At 42.9% G+C, this 16595-nt stretch overlaps 1 protein-coding gene across 3 annotated transcripts in view; it reads left to right on the forward strand.

Annotated features, from left to right (window-relative positions):
- ZNF462 (zinc finger protein 462) overlaps nt 1-13627 on the forward strand; it is a 138583-nt gene extending 124956 nt beyond the window's left edge. For 2 of the 3 annotated variants that reach the window (XM_049627473.1, XM_049627484.1), the window contains 3 exons: nt 4957-5089; nt 9451-9574; nt 10751-13627. In XM_049627473.1, coding sequence (XP_049483430.1) covers nt 4957-5089; nt 9451-9574; nt 10751-10958 — 465 coding nt within the window. In that variant the 3' untranslated portion in view covers nt 10959-13627. Of the gene's footprint in view, nt 1-4956; nt 5090-9450; nt 9575-9937; nt 10084-10750 lie in introns of all 3 variants that reach the window. The other variant, XR_007457019.1, reaches the window with a different exon arrangement.
- Nucleotides 13628-16595: the final 2968 nt, after the last annotated feature.

The following is a 16595-nucleotide window of genomic DNA, read 5'->3' on the forward strand; positions in this document are numbered from 1 at the left end:
ACAGTCAATTTTTTTGGCACCTCCAGAGAAAGAAGTGAATTTCCCTCAGTATGTCCTCTGCATATGCGCAATCTCTAGGTCCGGAAAGTAACTTACTGGTATGATCACTTCAGAAGCTGACCTAGAAATCTGTTGGGACTTCAGTAAAGTCCATGGCTTTTGAGTTGATTTCACATCTGGAAATTTAGCCCATAAAGTGAAAGCTAAACATGAAAGAAAGATTTATATACAGTAAGATGGCTTGCTGCGTTTTTAATAGTGAAAAGCCAAGAAGAGCCAAAGGCGAACTCATATGGGGGGAGTCAAGTAAGGTGTAGTACATTCAGTTGGTAATAGTGATTGAAAATGATTATTAATGGTATTTATACCATGCCAGGCATAAAAGAAAGCAGGATACACACTTGTAGGTTTTTTAACATGATTACAGCAATCAAATAATCTATGCATAGAGAACAGGAATACAGAAATACAATAACTCATTAACAGTTATATGTATAGATAGTTGGACCTGAAGCTTTTTCTATTTTCCAGTTATTCTTCATGCGTGCTTTTAGGAAAGAAAGACATAGTAAATTAAAACGAAGGAGTACTGTAGGCAGGAGAGAGCAGCACCCCCTCTAACGCAGACACTGCACCAGCCGTGGAGATCCAGCTGTGAACGAGATGCACAGAGTGTCTGTCTGTCTGTCCGCATGAGCTAACAGTTCAGTGGGGGAGGCTCAGGCCATAAATAGTTAACCACTGAGCGGGAGGAGTTATAAAAGGTGGGGGGGGGGGGTGCTGAGGAAGCATAGAGCCAGGACATTCAACCAAGGAGGAGTTTACGGAGGATGTAGTGACACGGAAGCAGGGCTAGAAGGCGGAGGAGTCCCTGAGTAACAGAAGCAGGTAGAGAGAATTTCAGACAGAGAAAGTGGCCTGTGCAGGAAGAGGCAGAAAGTCCAGAGCATGGCGTAGTCTGGGAACGTCAGTAAGTTCAGGATGGTGGCAGTTCAGGTGGTCTGGAGAAGGTGGGCCCGGTGAGGAGATAGCTGGCCATTTCCAACTACAGTGAGAAGTTGAGATTTTGTCCTCCGGGCAACGGAAACGGACATGAGTAGACTTACATATTTATTTTTAATCGCTCAGACCACACGGGAAAATAGATGCAAGACTGGATGCTGGGAAAGCAGCGAGGAGGGAGGGAGGGAGGGGGCTTGCAGTATTCCAGATGAGAGACGGTGGCTCAAAACTGCAGCAAGGGTGGACCTGGTGGGTATGATGCTAAGTGAAATAAGTCAGAGAAAGACAGGTACCAAATGATGTCACTCATGTGGTATCTAGAAAACGAATAAATAAACAAAGAAACAGACCCATAAATACAGAGAACAAACTGAGGGTTGCCAGAAGGGAGCGGGTGGCGGGAGGGGCAAAACGGGTGAAGGGGAATAGGAAATAACAGGCCTCCAGTTATGAATGAGTCACGGGGATGAGAGGCGCAGCGTGGGGACTAGAGCCAGTGGTGTTGTAATGGCGACGTGGACTGATTGGACGTATCTACCATGGTGGTGACCGTAGCATAATGTATAAACCAATCACCTCATTGTACACCCAAAACTACTGTAATATTGTGTGTTAACTATACCTCCATTTTAAAAACCACGGTATTTTTTTTTAAAAATTTTTTTTTAACGTGTATTTATTTTTGAGACAGAGAGAGACAGAGCATGAACAGGGGAGGGTCAGAGAGAGAGGGAGACACAGAATCTGAAACAGGCTCCAGGCTCTGAGCAGTCAGCACAGAGCCTGACGCGGGGCTCGAACTCACCGCGAGATCGTGACCTGAGCCGAAGTCGGATGCTTAACCGACTGAGCCACCCAGGCGCCCCAAAAACCATGGTATTTTTAAAAAATGAATATGATAAAGCACTAACATCTTTGAGAAGTAATTAAAATTCCAAATAATAGTTAAAAGACATTTTTAATGCATCAAGGAGTCTTCCTGTTGTATTAATATCGGATGGCTGATTTGGGAATTTAAAGTTTAGGGAGAACCCAACATCGTAAAGGGTTTTTATTTTAAAATCTTCTGGTTAAATAGCAAAATTTTGAGTTTTCACTTTGAAATCTTTTAATTGCCTAACAAAGATTTTAGAAAGCTTCAGGACAAATAAATCCCGGGTTAGCCCCGGATGAACGTCATACCGTGAAAATGTCATGTACTCTTTTAAAATTGTGCAGACTCCAACATGTTAACAGTTTTCCGGTGGAGGGATGATGGTGACGGGAAAATGGGCAAATACAGTCCTTAGAAAAACCCAGAAGGAGGAAAAGAAAAACATAACATTTGGTTTTGTGACAGATCTCCTTCTGTCATGAGTTCCCTGAGAAGCAGGGGCTTCTCCATCTAGCATGGGGCCTGGCATACGTGGGGTCCTTGTTGAAGGAACGAACAAATGACTGAACGGATAAATGACCTGATTAAAGGAGACATTTGAGGATTCTTTTTGACCTATCTTATCTTGGTTTCCTTATTTTCATTTCCTGGCAACGGCCGCCCTCATGCCCTTCACACACACCTGCAGTTGCCCGGCTAGAGGTGCAAAGCAGAGGAAGGTGGTCAGAAAAGGCTACGCTTGGGGCACCTGGGTGGCTCAGTCGGTTGAGCATCCGACTTCAGCTCAGGTCATGATCTCACGGTTCATGAGTTCAAGCCCTGCATCAGACCGCTGCTGTCAACCTGCATCAGATCCTCTGTCCCCCTCTCTCTCTGCCCCTGCCCTGCTCGCACTCTTCCTCCCTCTCTCTCTCTTTCTCTCTCTCTCTCTCTCAAAAGTAAATAAACGTTTATGAAAACAAAAAAGAAAAAATTTTGGTCACATAAGGATATGTTACTTTACACATATTTCAAAGTTAGGTAAATTGGAACCTTGCCTCCTTTTCCTGAAAAACTGGCAACCCAGAAAACTTTTATTCAAATATTTGTCATAAATGCTATTTGGTTAAAACGTAGACTTTGTGGCTAAACATAACTTCATAAATATTCATTTACGATGCTTGTTATAAGTGTTTCCAAAAGCCAAAATTGGAAAAGGCCACGTTCCCAGAAAGGAGAAGGAAACTACATTTTGGGGAACTATTATGTTGTAGGTACTGGGCTGACCCCCTTTAACAAACGAGGACACTGAGGATGTACCTTGAGTAACTTCCCCACAATCTCGTGGTTAATGGCAAACTGTGAACTTGAAGTCAGGTCTGTCAGACTTCAAACCTCATTCTCCTTCTGCTCTTCTTTTGTGTTTTTATGTCATACAAACAAAGAAATAAAAGTCCTTGTGGGTCTGGAGGAGTGAGGCATGGTAGATACATCCCAGGTAGGAAGGTGCTGTAAGCAGAAGTCCCTTGAAGACAGTTACTGTGAACTGTTAGCAAGAAAGAGCACTAAAGATTCTGAACATGACTCTTCCTCCCTCTCACCTTAGTCCATTAACTTTTCATTTTAATTAATTCTGCAGATGAGCAAAGCAAGCTCTTGCCTTCCCTGAGCGTTTAGCAACGAGAGCAACAGAAACTTCTTTTCTCCCTCATGTTGGGCTGTTGGCAAAGTCCACTGTCAACCGATTTCATGGATCGCATTATTAAAGTCGGATCAATTTATTATTCCTCTCACTTTAAAAGTGTGTTTATCCTGAGTTTTCTTCCTCCTTTTGCATGCTGCCTACCTTCTACAGGATGTTGTTGGGGCAATATTAAGTCTTTTCACAGGACTGTCTATTGGCCCTGCTACTCTGAGTCTTTTTCTCTCACATTTGTCACAGTTGATGATGATGTTCCCATCTGCCAGGCATATGGAATTGGTGGTGCTCAGCAAATCTTTGTTCCAGTCTGGTCCCAGAGAGTATTTTGGGATTATCTTGTAAATTCTCCTTTTCCTCTCCTGTGCCCTCAATATGCTCTGTCTCTTCTGTAGCAGCTCTTGAAATCTAATGAATGATGTCTGCCTTCCCTCCCGAACTAAACTGTGAGCCTCTGGAGGCCAGGACAGGGTCTCACTCATCTCACTCATCTCACTCATCTCTGTGGGTCCCTCCCCCGGCCCCCAACAGGGGGAGCACGGCACCTTCCACAGAGGAATAGCCCATCGCAGTTGAATGACTTGAGACATACTGTTGGCTTAAGTCCCGTGCTAACCTGTCGTTCCTGATAATTCTATGCATACAAACTGGAGAAATTCTGAAAATAGATTAGTCAAGAAGGTAAATTTTGTGCTACTGTTGACGTAAGGACCCTAAACATAACATCATTACAAAGTTTTTTTAGTGTGGATTTTTATTTCCCTTGGGTGTAACTCCTTTTAGGAGTTACTCGTCTAGATTCTTCTCAGGTAGTCCCAGCTTCAATCTACAGGTTATGGTCAGCTTTGAAAACAGTAACACTAACAGTGACAGTATTGTTTTCCATTTACTGGAGTCAGGAGTTGGATAGTTGTTATCTGGCCTAAGCTGGGGTAGCCCCCAGACCTCCAGGTTTATAAGACTGTGGGGAAGAAGGTTGTGACTCTCATGCTAAGTTTTCAGGAACCTTCCAGAGCCTCTTCACCTCCAGACGTGTTTGAAACTTAGGTAGTTTAAGAAAGTTACACCTTTGAAATCAACTCAAAAGGTATCACTGGACACCTACTCTGTACCCCGGGCTTTGTGATACTTTGATTTCCTGTTGACTATAGCTCACATTTTATACTAAATCTAGTAAGGAAGGTCCAGTGTTCCTTTAAAAATGTTGGAATGTGGGGTAAAGGATAGACCCGCCTCTGGAATAGTCAAAGTGAAGAAAAGGGTCTCCTAGGCACTGGTGTTGTACTGTCCTGATTCCAAAAACACGGTCATTGGAAGATGATGTTGGAAAGATCTCTCCCCCAGGGAGAACTCTGTTCAGTCTGCGGTTCATTATTCTCTCATTTGTTTGGGCCTTTTTCAGGTGAGCCGTAACTTTGAGCTGGTTGGACGGGTTAACTTGGATCAGCTGGAACAGATGAAGGAAAAGATGGAGAGCTCCAGCAGTGATGACGAGGACAAGGAAGAAGAAATGAACAGCAAGGCTGATGACAGAGGTTAGTCTCAGCCCTGCCCTCGGAGGCCCAGATGGCATCTAGCACGTCCATGGTGAGACAGAAGGGAGGCAGAAGGTTGTTGTAGGAGGAACAGAAGGAATGATCCTTCTTAGTTAAGTAGCAGAACAGACTGACTTAAGAAACATGTCAGGGGCCATGTCTTTGTAAACTATTACCAGCCATAGAAACTTCAAGGAAAACAGACATTTTCTAACTATAGAAACTTAACTATATGTTTGTTAAGAAATATATGGTGGTGATTTGTTTTTAATAAGGACCACTGGTGTCTGGGGAAGCTTCACAATAAGGATGGGCAGACAGTAACACAGAGGACACCGTAAATGGAAATGAGCTTAACGTTTCATTACGAGGAATGTAAGTGAACTTCCCATTGAGCACTTACGTAAAATTGCTGCTGCTAGGGCATCCACTGCTGTGTGGTGGGGGAGGCTGCAAAGAACTTGAACCCTGAGCCCTCTCCGGAAGTCCCTCTGCCTGGCCCTTAACACCTTGTAAAGAGAGAGAAAGGGAGCGACAGTTTTCATTCAGCCGTGTGTTCACAAAGCAAGCTTTCATGGGATTTGTGTACTCTTTTTCCAATTTCCTCTGAGTCCAGAATTATTCTCAAGATAAAGCTTTTCAAAAGTATATCTATATAACCATTCAAAAAAAAATGTAGGCCTACATTTATATGATCTAGAGTTGGTTTTCTGTATTGTTCAACATAGAATATTGTGGAAGTCCCCAGAGGGTGCATATAAGACTATGGGTTTCAGATGTGTTAGTGTAGTTATTAGGGATTCATCAAAAGCACCTGGATAACAAACATGAGAAATACACAGGATAGATACCATCCCAGTGACGATAAGAATGGGATGAGGTTATCAGCATGGAGCATCCTTATGTGCCACGTCCAGAATTTTCTTTAATCTGGTATCATGTAGAGGGTTCTGCAGTTGGCCTGCCTGAATTTGGCTCCCAGTTGTGCTATTAACTAGCTCTATGGCTTTGGGTAAATCGTTTTATCCCATCTGCGTTCATTACTGACAATAATAATATCACCTACCTCCTAGAGATGTGGAGAGCTTAAATGAGATGATGTACAAGACACCAGCGCAGTTCCTGAAGCATAGTAACCACCTCATCGATGATAGCCCTGCCATGTCACGTATTATCATTTTGCAAAGGGGGACATACAGTCCCAGAAAATTTAAGAGTTTGTTCAAAGGAAAAACATATATATTGGAAGCCGAATTTAGGTCTTCTGGCTCCAAAGCCAAGATCTCTTTACACTACATCTCATTTCTCGAACACTTGGAGCAGTGGGATGTTCTTCACTGAAGGGAACCTAGACCTGAATCCCCTTAGGGCCTCCCTCCGAGGTGCACGTCTGCAGAATGTCACTGTCTCCCCTCCTTACCCGGTGGGTCTGCAGGCCTCCAAATGCCTCTTTGGTGGCCATTTCGCTTGGAGGTTCTCCTCCCTGTTCTCTTTCCTGCCCAGCCCCTCTTCCACTCCATCCCCACCATGACAACCGTAGCAGGGGACCACAGGTTTGCAGTGTGGGGGTCCATTCGGGCCCCTGAAGTCCCAGTGAAGACAACAGCAGGGACTGCCTGCTCTTCAAAGCTCCCGCACCCATGGTCACCCTGAAAAACGAGTGGACAAATAAAACACCCTACCACGTAGGTTGATTGCCCTTGTAAAGTTACAACTTTTATTAGTAGATGCCTTAGTGATTCATTTCTTGCAAGGGAAATGGCTGTGATCTGAGGAAGCATGGTTTCTAATTTTCTTTTCCTTTTTTTTTTTTTTTAACATTTCACAAATATGTTCTTAGTGATGAATTCTTTAACGTCTGTGCACTGTTAGCAGAGTTCTCCAGAAGAGGATGCTTTTGACAAGGGGGACAGAGGCTCCTGTTGCTTCATGGTGCTCTGTGCCCTGCTGTTGTTTAGGAAATAAGTTATTCCTTGTTGGTTACTATGACTTGTTTTCATCTCTAAGGCTGAGCACATACGATTTTAGAGGTTACAAGTGTTGCAGAGGCAAGAGGCCCTTTTAGTCTTCCCCTCCCCGTGACTCCTCCAGAATGAAAGCATAGCAAATTAGAAAAATAGATGGCAGTTAGGTGCATGGGGCACCAGGCAAATTTCCTTCCTTGCCTGGCTTGGCCGCCCCCTTTGCGTGGGCACTGGGGCGACAGACCAGTTCGGTTTGACTGTAAAGAATTTCATGGTGTCTGATCACTTCTCACTGGAAAGTGTAGTATCCACATTCATGAGCCGTAACCACATGGCGGGGGGGGGAACGTCTTTGGGTAGAGGGGCATGTATTCCTCTCTCTGAGGGTAGGGGATTTACATGAGTAACTTCTAGTAATGTTAATGAGAATTACAAGCCTAACCCTCCCCATCCCCCTCTCCGATCCTTGAAAGAACAGCCTCCTTTGTCTCATCTCCTTTGAATCCATTCTCCACCATCTAGGTATATTCTTGCCAATGAGAAGAAATGGCACACAATAGCCTCGGGGAGTTTTTGCCAGACGGTCTGTCTTCTAGGAGTAGAGCGGGAGGTGGCTTTAGTGCAGCTCTCAGGGCTGATGGAGAGCTATTTGATGTGTGACAGGTAATGACTGGCCTCCTCCTTTGAGGATGAAACAGCATGAGCCATTGGAAAGAATAGATGACTCGTTTCATGTTTCCTAAGGGTAAAGGAGCAAATGTGCCAGGAGCATGCCCCTCGTTGGCAAGTGTAGACTTTCATCAGGCACGCTCAGTGCAGGGGGCTCATGTCCTTGTAGCCACCCCATACCCAGCGCCCTTTCCAACACGGGAACTAGAGAGAAGACTGACCGTGGCCATATCGCAGGTCCTGCCTAGGAAGCTCGGAGGGAATTTGAAAGAGAAGAAACCAGGCATGAAGAAATCAAAATTAACCCAAGCAGAATCCTCCCCACCCCCCTCTCATTATGCAGTTGGGAGGAGTCAGGAAGGCATTCTGTTGATTTCTTGCCCAAGATAATCCCTGCTAAGGAATTAATGCGCAGAGCAGATGGTGCTGTCTCATTTCCAATGAAAAGAATCAAGGAAGATAGTCTGTGCAATTATTTTTAATGGCTTGTGTGGTGATCTTCTTAATTTGTGAGAAAATGTTTCATCTTTTGTTAAAACTGGCCCATTCACATAGCGTTTTGTGCTAAAGATTAAGGCAGCACAGAGACACCTATCCTGTTAACGTCATCCTGAGGATTTGATTAGATGAAGTGTTTCAACCAGGGGACATCTTCCTGTAGCATCTTGTATGTACAAGCACAGGGTGACCAGATATGTAGAGATGATGGACATTTCCCCGTATGCTGCCCTCACTCTGCTGCGTGGCTGCAGGACCGTCTCGGCCCTGCTGTTTATTATCCACAAGGAGATTGGCTCTCTGTGGTGTAATGAAAGACATATGGGCTTAGGACTCGGGAGAACACAAAGGCCACGTGAGCTCTCATCTTTGAGTTTGCCAGGAGGAGTGGTCTGTAAACAATTAGCCAGCCAATCCACATTGATCAGACCCCTAACATGTGCCCAGCGCCATGGAGAAAACAAAACGACCGTCAGTATTTGATGTTTGCAACAGACCTTCCAGAAATGTCTATACCCCCACATTCATGAGTACCACCAATTGAGGAGTAGATGTCAGGCAGCCAGCCAGGGGCCCTCACTAGCTCAGGACATACTTTTACAAACTGGCCTCCCCGCTTCCCAGGATTCTCGTTCACGCTAGCTTCTTTGCTCGCAGATCTCATTCAGTGCTCGTTGCCACCCTGTGAGGTGTTGATTATGACATCCGTGACAGATGAGCACGAGTCGTGAGCCCTCAGCTCTACTTGGAACGCGTCGAAACCCTGAGGTCTGCTACGCGTAACCTGGTCCAGTGCCTCTATATTCTTTTTAGTGAGCAAAGATAAACCTGTGTCAAATAGAAAATGAATAGGTGCTAAATAGCGAGGCACTGGTAGAGCATCCTAGAAGGAAGAGATTCGATAGGAAAAACTGCCGAGATGCTGTTGGAATGGACAGAAGGGGTTCTTCGGGCCAGAAAGACCCAGACTATTTGTTTGTGATGAGGCAGTGAGGAGGAACGGGGCTGCTGGGGGCCTGGGACCCAGGAGCTGCTCTTGACGGCTATCCAAGAAATGCCCTGACGTGAGAAGCCAGTAGGAGAACTAAGAGTAAGGAATCTGGAAATTGCCTTCATGGAGGGTTTTACGGGTGAAAGTAGGAAAGAAAGGAGGTTTCCTAATGAATGTTGACTTCCCTCTTCTGCTTCCTCCCACAGCACACAGGTAACACTTCTGCTTTCTCCTCACAGATCTGATGAGATTTGCTGACCGTGGGGCTGCTATTAACACTGAGAAGCGTTTTCCATGTGAATTTTGCGGACGGGCGTTCTCACAGGGCTCTGAGTGGGAAAGGCACGTGCTCAGACACGGCATGTAAGTTGAGCCGTCCCAAGATCGCCTTTGCCCAAAGTGAGAAGTGGCAGGGAGAGCAGGTTCTGTTTTTTCGTTTTTTGTTTTGTTTTGTTTTGTTTTGTTTTGTTTTGTTTTTGGTCCCCCTGACAATCCGTAGGCCCTTCCCTCGTGTCACACTTTATTTCTGGGCTTGGGAGGAGAGGCAGCCATCAGGAACTAGGTTTCTTCTTTTCTGTTGGTTTTTTCAATGGTCACCCAGACACAACTCAAATGAGGAAAAATCATCTTTACGAAAGACAAATCCCACTCAAGCCCTCGCGTGGAAGTTTAGTGTTCTCCAGCCAGTGTCCCTTCAGCTTTCATTAGCCTGACATTCTCTGATAGAGCGTGGACCGGGGTCAAAAGATCTGGCTTCTGTTCCTGCCTCTGTGATGACTCATTCCCTGAGTGGCCTTGAACATTCCCTCGCACCTCTTGGTGCCTTCAATGCTCTGCCTCGGGGACAGAGCCAGCTTCTGCCTGCCTCCCAGGTAGGTGGGAGCATATCTGTAAAACACTTATAAGATCTTTGAACATAAAACTGTCCCCTAGACGAGGCACTCTTAGTCTGCCAGACAGAGAGAACCCAGGAGTCAGTTCCTGAGTAGAAAATGCCCCTGAAACCCCAAGCATCTAAACTTCAGAGAACCTAACTAAGTTTCCCTAGACATGGGTTCCATCTTTGGGTTTTTACTTTTTGTTTGTTTTTTTATGATTTGTTTCTGGATCCGTCCATTAAATCTTTACCTGAGTTGCTCTTTTAGTCTTCATAAATACAGCCAATCTCCAAGCTTATGGGTTACACAGAGGAGTTTGAGCATAAGACAGTTCTTGCTACTACTACCAGTTATGACCTATCACCCAGTAGAAGAGGGAACATAAAATAATTATGTTAATGTGGACACAAGGCATGGTATAATCAAAACAGAGTATAATAATGGCTATTTTTGTAGGTTCACATCTTTAATAAGATGCTGAAATACATGACCTAAGCATAACATGTAGCAAAGGATAAATCACTCAGAATTTACTCATATGTTCATGGCATTTACGCAAAGGAAGCCCCAAGGTCTTTTTAGGATCAGGGAAATAAGGACTTTTTTGTTTAATTAGAAAAAAAGGCATACTCATCCATCTCTACCATTACTGTTTCTCCAGGGCGTTGAATGACACCAAGCAGGTGAGCAGAGAAGAAATCCACCTGAAGGAGAGTGTGGAGGACAGTATTAAGATGCCCTCTATAGAGGAAAAGGAAGATGATGAGGCAATCGGGATAGACTTTTCCCTAAAGAGTGAAACAGTAGCCATCTGTGTAGTAGCTGCTGACAAATCTCTCCTGGAGAATGCAGAGGCCAAAAAAGAATAAGCGTTTGGTGAACTTCTTAATCAAACCGTACTTGAACCGTGATGAGAAAGTGGGGAGGGCCAGCTTGGGCTGAGAAGGGCGGGGACAGAAAAGAAGACAGAACAAAGCTGCTTTTTAGGACTGAACAATCTATTTTCAAAGCACTGGTACCTGTGTGAGTGAGTATGTAAATTAAAGTTATTTAAATGGTTGGAATATGTGGCTCCTTTTCCATCACTACACCTTTTCTTCCGGATCTTCATCATGGAAGTGTCATTTGTTGCGGAATATGGAAGCACCTCCCATGCACACGGTGTGCTCTGTGGTGGTCTTGGACAGGATGTGGAAACAGAAGCTCCGTGACAGTACAAGACTTCTCTTAGGGGAACAACTTTTTGACGCACATCTTTCGGTGCGTTTTTCTAGTTTTAATACCTTAAGCTTTTTCAAGACCTAACTGCAGCCGCTTTGGGAAAAAACAAACAAACAAAAAAAAACACAAAAAAACAAAAAACAAAAACAGAAAACAAAAAAACTGCTTTGCATAAAACAGTCACCTGTTTCCTAGTACCTCAAACTTAACCAAGGGAATTCTCTGCATTTGTCAGTACTACCTGTCGTCGTTGTGGTTAAATGTAGAGAGAACTGCTGGGCAAGACGGTGAATGGAGAAAAAAAAAAGAGAGTTTTAAAGAAAGGAACACAAATTGTGCTTAAAATCCCCACGTGGGTTTTATTTCTTAAAATACTGTGATTTTTTTAATTATTTTAGTAAAAAACAAAACAAAAAAAAGAAACAGACTTTAATTATTAGATAACTGTTTGTGAATTGTCATCCTTTATTCCAGGTAAGCTGTTTATTAGTGTTCAACTATAATTTAGAATTTGGTAGATTCATGTGAGCTAATTTTACGGTGACTGTGGAGTTTTGTTTGCCACATGTTTATTTTCTATCAATTTGAGTGTTACAAACACAGCACAATTCAGTTTTCACATAAATTGTTTTTTTATGTGCGTGTTATTGTTGTTTTAATTTGGGGGTAAGGGAGATTTAGTTTTTTGTGAATAGGAATGTCTTTATTTTAAACATGGAAATAACAAAGAAGTTAACTTTTTTCCCCCTTAATTTAACTAAAGAACCAAACTTTTCGGCACAGCTATGCAGCTTGTGGGCCAGACGAGGAAGTCCTCTTCACCCTTTTGTTGCTTGTCCATTAACACATTATCCGTCTCACACAAATAATTTCTGTTAGGATGGGCTGGCTTTTGTGTGTGATTTAAAAATCTGTGTTCTGTTTTTGTTTGCATTGTGTTTTGGGGGAGGGTTTTTTTCATTTATTTTGTGGAACAAGGGGATATGCTAGAATCCCATCCCTTTGGTGAGTGGACAAGAAATACTTATATCCTATAAGGAGCCTGGAGAACTACTTTTTTTTTTTTTTTTTTTTTTTTTTAATGTAGCTGCCAGCTGCTCTGTTTCCCAATATTAGCTTTTTCAGGAGGGAGCAGCTTAGACTAAATCTAAGTCTACATTTATAATATGTTCTGATTGTGAACAAAGGGTTTCATTCCAAAAAGTAGAAAAGAACTTTCCTTGAAGCCTAGGTTATAGAAGCCTGTGTGTGTGTGTGTGTGCTTGGATGTGTGTGTGCTCGTGTGTATGCGTGTGTGTGAGTCCTTTGGTTTTCATGTTTTGTTTTTTTGTTTTTTGTTTTTTGTTTTTGTTTTTTTTACTTGGAAGGGTTGTGGGAGGGGGAGGGAAGAAAGGGGCAGGGAATCCTGAGATGACAGTGTCCCACACAGCTTCAAATAAAATCCATGGAAAGATATTGCATTTGTGGAATAGGTGCTTACTTGAAAAGCATGTTCTTCTTTTATTTTCTTGCTGTTAAAAAAGTTTTATTTGTAGGGAGTTTCTTTTAATTTAATTTTTTTTTTTTTAGGGATGGGGGCCATCATGTGGAAACCAGACAATGGGGAAAGTGTGATCTAGACAAAGATAACATTTTGTGTCCATATTTGTTTTTAATTGGCCTCATTTCAAATGTATTAAACAGTTCCATACCTGGATTGGGTGTTTGTATGGTTACCAAAAAAAAAAAAAAAAACAAACAAAAAAAACAAAAAAACAAAAACAAAAAAAAAAAAACAAAAAAAAATCAAGCAAAAAAAAAAGGAAAGAAAGAAAGAAAAAGGAAAAAAAAACCAGAAAATAATTGTGACATGCTTTTATCACTACTTTATTTTTCAAATAACATGTAAATATTGTAATCCATTGGATTTTGTTTTGCTAACCTGTTAATAAAAATATGGGACCATTATCCTTTTAACAAGGCTAGAATGTCATTTTTTTCTTTTTTCAAACATATACCTGATATTTTGTGGCCGCACATTTTGGATGCATTATTATAATTCTGTTGACTGTAATGACATAGAATTTACAACATTTTTTTGTTTAATTTATACAGAGGACATTTTTTTTTTCAGAGCTTGAGAGAAGATAAATAGCAAAATGAGAACCTGTTGACTCCAATAATCAGTGTTTCCCAATACTTGATAGGAGAGAGGGAGATTCTGAGTTCTTGAAGCCAAGGGTTTAAAAAACAACAAAACACACCAGTAGGTTATTCAAGTTGTTTGCAACATACATTTTGTAATGAAATGTGAGAAATTAATAAAGAATTTTTTTCACATGTGTTTATGTGCATCTGTTGTAGATCATTTACAGATAAGAAATGTGGGAATAATAACAGTTGTCTTTCAGTGCATGTACAGGAGAGCTAATTCAAGCCACTGAGTCTACACAGGTACGGAAAGCAAAGGTAATAGTAAGGTGAGGTATGAGCTGGGAGTTTTAAAGTTAATATTTCTACATCAGATATTTATCACCAATTGGGGGAATTTTATGGAAGGAAGGTTTTCCACCAAAAATGTGAATCAAAGTGCTATATGAAGCTCGAGAAGGAGGAAGTACTAATGAATAAATGTCATCTGGGGACCCTGAATCTATGAGCACAGTTATTTTAAACTACTGCCACCAACTATCTTACACCAGTAATTATTATTATCATTAACATATTCTTTGAGCTACCCTGTTATAAATCAAAGGAAAAATTAATAGTCATGAAAAGTAGAAGAGTAAATTAAAACCAACATCACTGATTGTTAAACTCAGCTGATTTATACGATCTGCCTTCACCAGGGTTAGGAGAAGAAAGGCTCACAGATCATTTGTCCAGAACCCGTTCTAAAAATTTGGTTCTCAACTTTCCTTGTCCTCCGTATCCCTTCCACAGAGGAGAGTTTTTAAGACACTTAAAAGAGCATAAAACACAGAAAACAGAAATTTGGATAAATCAGAACCCAAAGGGAAAATGAGGACTGAGTAGCAAAGTAATTATGGTGGAGAACTGACAAAAATGCATTCTGAGAGGCCATACATAAACCATGTATTTGGCTCAGAGCTTCCTGGTAGGCAAGGAAATGAAAGATCAATCAAGAATCACATTCACATTCACATTTACTTTCAAATGCTCAAGAGATACTCAACCTTTTCCAAAACTGCAAGCTGAGAAGTTTCTTTGTGTTTTTCTAAAGGAGAGAAAGTGACATAGAACTTGTCCATTGACAGCTGTTCTCTTGTGGCCTCCATCAAATAACAGTGTCTGTATTGAGTTGATGTCTAATCCATACTCCCACTTTGTTTTATGGAAAGTAAGTGGAATATACTGATACATTAATCATGGTAGGGACTGCAACAGGGCAACTCCTTGGAACCATAGAGATTTAATTCTTCCACATGTTCTCATGAGGGTCAGTGTGAGGTATGCTTCCGTCTGGTGACTCAGGAATCCACACTCATCTAATGATGCTATCCTTTCAATACACGAATCCTAGGATCATTGTTGAGAGCTTTGGCTGATACACTTCCTCAAATGCCTCCTCCAGGAAGTAGCACCTATCACTTCTCACTTCTCTGGCCACGTGGCCCCATCTAATCACAAGAAAGGGGTTAAGTGTGTGGTCTTGTCTACCTGTGTGCCCAGGAAGGCCACCTGAGCTGACAATCTCTACCATAATCAGGAACTTCATAGAAATGTTCCTTCGGAAACAGGTGGGGTGGGGGTGGGGAGTGGTCAGAAACCTTCCATCCTTTGCAAAGCACAAGATGCAGGTCCTGTTAACCCCTGCACTTAACCAATATTTTTGAGCAAATATTTGGTGGAAGTCACTGTGTGACAACGAACGATACATGCAGCCCCTTTCTTCTGACAGTTCATGAATAGTGAGGCCAGAGGTGCAACGTGGGGAAGATGTACTGCAGGAGGTGCTGGGGTTTGCTGGACCATTAGCCACCTCTGTTGATCCTGGCCACCCTGGGGAAAGATGGCCTTGATTGTGAGCACCTTTCCTCTGTCCATCTGAAAGCTCACATTGGATTTAGGAAAGGACGCAAGAAATTGGTTCCTCATACACATTTGGAGGGTCTTCAGCCCTGAGTTTAACAAAAATTACAATTGCAGCTCTCCCAGGGCTGTGATACAGAGGACAGCACTCGATCCTAGAGACCGTAAGACGCTTCAAAGTATCATGCTCATTATTCCCCAAAAATGTCAGTTCTTTTCCAAACATCCTGCTCTCTGCACATGCCGTTCCCTCTGCCTTCAGTGAACTTGGATTAACCAGAAATTACCTGCCCTATAAGACCCAGCCCAACTGTAACTTCTGATGTGAAGCCTTCCTTGACTCTCTATGCGTCACATGATAGAGTCACTCTACTTATCACCTGCCCTCGTCTTAATAAACATTTATTTATTGAAGACTCTTCTCTTCCCCACCCCCCCACTCCAGCTTAGACTTTAGCTGAGACACACTGCTGTCAGATGCAGCTAGCCTTTTTAAATTCAAATATATTCCTGTTGATACCAAGTGTTAGTTCTCATCTGATTTGGCATCTATGTTACATTTTCTTTCGGAAAGCTTGAGATTGCTTTTTTAAATATCTAAGTAAAAATATGCAGCCTGGTAGATGAAAAATGTCTTTGTCTGAAAGTCTCGGCTCTCTGAAAAAAAACATCAGAAGACTGAACCGGCAGTCCCCCTGAAGAGGTCACTTCGGCCATCCTCCTGCCGTCTTGCTCAGATGTGAATAGGAAATGGATGGGGAGATCCACTGGGTCTGAACATTTGGCATCAGTGGCCACCAGCCACGGGGTAGGAGACGCAGAAGCCAGAACCGGAGGTGACGGCGGTGGAGATGTGTGGCTTTGACAAGTGGGTAGACTGTTAAGATGTGTGGTGGTGAAAGCAAGCCCCGAAGGTGGAGAAGATGGGTCCAGAGGCAGGCCTGAGGGAAGAGGTTTTCTTGGAATACGAGCGAGTTGGACATGTTTATTATACAGAGGGAAGGAGCCATGATAGCAACAGGGTAACTGGCAAGCAGATTCATACTGGGTGTCAGGCCACAGGAGAGCAGTGAGCTTTGCAGACAGACAGGGACTCTTTCCTCCTAGGCAGAGAAGAGGAGAGGAACGTGATCTCCATGTGCATCCATAGGTGGAAGATGTAGGTGGGGAATGAGTTCATGCTGATGAGCCTTGTCTTTGAGGTGGGATCCAAAGTGACAGGTGGGGGATGAGTTGGCCGGTGGAGATTTGGA

The sequence above is a fragment of the Panthera uncia genome, chromosome D4 (genome assembly GCF_023721935.1).
Source record: "Panthera uncia isolate 11264 chromosome D4, Puncia_PCG_1.0, whole genome shotgun sequence".
NCBI lineage: Eukaryota > Metazoa > Chordata > Mammalia > Carnivora > Felidae > Panthera > Panthera uncia.